Genomic DNA, 2,626 nt, shown 5'->3' with positions numbered 1-2,626 from the left:
ATCTGTACAAGAACTGGATAACAAAAAGCAGTTTCTCAGCAGCACCATGTGGTTGGTCTTCTCGTGGTACGACCATCGAGTTGTTTGGAATAATTCGTTCAGCTCACAGAAACGAATTCTTGTAGACTCACACAATTTGTGGAAACCTGAATTGATTATAGAAAATAGTATCAAGGGACAAGATCTACTGCAGAATGGAGGGTCTCTGCTGGTTACCAGTCATGGAGATATTAGATGGGTTGTCATAGGGGCAATAGAAACCAGGTGTCCTATCAACATTTACAAGTTTCCCTTTGATACCCAGACTTGTGTAATTGTAATCCGTGGATGGTTCGGCAACAAAGTACATCTCTTCAGTGAAACAGATGTTGACATGACACAATTTGAAGAGAATAGCGAGTTTGAAATTTACTCTGAAGACATCACTAACATCGATGGTGAAAACGATAGACGGGTAATACGTATAACCATCCATTTAAGACGACGCCCTATGTTCTACATCTTCACCATCCTGATCCCCGTGGTCCTCCTCTACTTCCTCAACCCCTTCGTGTTCCTCCTGCCCTCACAGAGTGGAGACAAGACCAGCATGGCCGTATCTGTCCTCCTCAGCTTCCAGCTGTTTCTGTCCATCATCAGGGACTCCCTGCCTGAGAACTCTCTCACCGTCAGCCTCTTCAGCCTCTACGTGTCTCTGGCCAACTTCACTAGTGTTGTCATCGTCGTTGTCAATATCCTCCTTCTCAAAATGAAAGGTAAGCCACCACCGAAATGGATCTTAAGAATGTGTAGGAAGGACTCTGCTTCAAATCAAGTTGATGTCGTAAGTGGCAATGTGGAGGATGAAGAGCAGACCAGATCAGAATGGGCAGATATTGAAACTAAACTAAACAAGACCTGTTTTGCATGCTTCTTTGTGTTTAGTAGTAGTGTAACAGCCGTGATTCTTGGGATGCTGACAAGATAAAGAGGATGCGCGTGTATCCCCCTGGCCTACAATGTCTATCTCCTGTGACTTAATAATTCTTAGTTCATTTTAAGTTTGTGTATATGAAATGGTAATAGCATGGGAAGTTTGATATTATGTATGTATTTTAGACAAATCGCTTCTCTAAAAGAGGCCATATTTAATGAACGAACAAGTCATCAAGTGACGAATGATTTATGGTATAAATTTGAAAATATCTTAAGTCAATACCAGAGTAATGAGTCTCGAGTATCGGCCGAAAAAATCTTCCATTTGGCGTACAAGGCAAAATCTTGATGGAAATTATACTGACCCGCTTTGAAAATGCACCAACATGAAGCAATGAAAATATCACGATGGTAGTAAAAGAACAACAAACATACACCATGGTTAGGACTTATGGAAGCTCCAAAACTGTTGACAGGTTTGATAGCCGTTATGAGTCGTCACAAAAACGCAAAACAGTACTCAAAAACACGTTATTACGAAAAATGCCCTTTTAGAGCAGAAATGGAGTAGAAAGGGGTGGCATTCAAAGGCTACCTGCATTATTGCTGTAGCCGCGGAATAGCACTGAGGACGCAATATCGAGACTGACACCTAAGGAACGGGAAAATGCCGTCAACCTGTCGTAGGGCTGATTCCGCTCCTAAGGCACCGAAATGCACGCCCTCAGTGGTCGCTGGGGCACAGACAATAGTTACTTTGACGCTAATATGGCGTTCTCTTCTCTGACGAATCCAGATTTCACCTCAGGAACGCCGACGGACGATGCGCGGGTGTGGCGTCGCCGTGGCGAACGTCATTACGATGATTGTGTTATGCATACTGATCGATGGGGCGACGGAAGTGTGATGGTTCGGGTCGATATCAGTTTTCGCCACAGAATACAGTTCCATGTATGCACAGGTCGTGTTAAAAAGTTTACTACAGGGACGCTATTTTAAAACGTCACGTTGGCCTCTGTTTCCATCAACACCAAGAGCTGCAAACTTTTCAACAGGTCGCCAGGGCACATACAACACGTGCTTCTATGGATTTCCTGGCACAAAATACCGTACCTGTTATGCCATGCCTTGCCTTCTTCCGATCTATCGCCCATGGGAGCCTTGTGGGACTTCCTGGACATCTCATTGCATGTCAACCTCAAATCGCCAACGTAGGCGACCTCGCACCTGTCCTGCAATGTGAGTGGCGTAGGATACCACAAACTCTTATCCAGAGACTGACAGTGTGTATGAGGAGGCGTTGTGTGGCATGCATTGCAACCAGGGGCGGTCATACCCGGTATTGACTACTTGTGTGTTCCATGTTCTCTACATTAAAATTGTGTACTTTCCAATGACACTTGTCATCACTAATGTGGAACTAAGTTATCTGAGCGTGATTGTAGTACACAGCCAACACCATATACAAATTTGGTTTAGCGTCAATTTCAATTTTTACCTCTGGTGCGTTTTCAGTGCGTCTCAGTATATATGAATAGATCACTGAAAATTAATGATGAGACCAGCTGTTTGAGAAAAATTTGCATTTAGAAGGTTATTACTGTTTTGTCATCCAACCATACCACTGCCATACGTCAACGGCCTGTAAACAATAGAGTCTGGAGCAGACAATCCAGTGATAGCGAGTCAAGACCATAGAATACAGTGACAC

At 43.8% G+C, this 2,626-nt stretch overlaps 1 protein-coding gene across 1 annotated transcript; it reads left to right on the top strand.

The window, feature by feature from the left end:
• The first annotated feature begins 490 nt into the window (after positions 1-490).
• LOC139475651 (acetylcholine receptor subunit beta-type unc-29-like) lies at positions 491-967 on the top strand. The gene has a single exon (XM_071258837.1). The coding sequence runs from the start codon at positions 491-493 to the stop codon at positions 965-967; it is 477 nt and encodes a 158-aa protein (XP_071114938.1).
• Positions 968-2,626: the final 1,659 nt, after the last annotated feature.

Source organism: Haliotis cracherodii, unplaced genomic scaffold (genome assembly GCF_022045235.1).
Source record: "Haliotis cracherodii isolate W230 unplaced genomic scaffold, xgHalCrac1.p SCAF_3, whole genome shotgun sequence".
Classification (NCBI taxonomy): domain Eukaryota; kingdom Metazoa; phylum Mollusca; class Gastropoda; order Lepetellida; family Haliotidae; genus Haliotis; species Haliotis cracherodii.
The sequence above is the reverse complement of the archived record's forward strand: the minus strand, read 5'-3'. Positions and strand labels throughout refer to the sequence as shown.

Bases quoted from the DNA above. Each gene is read 5' to 3' on its own strand.
- LOC139475651 (XM_071258837.1), top strand. From the start codon at position 491: ATGTTCTACATCTTCACCATCCTGATCCCCGTGGTCCTCCTCTACTTC.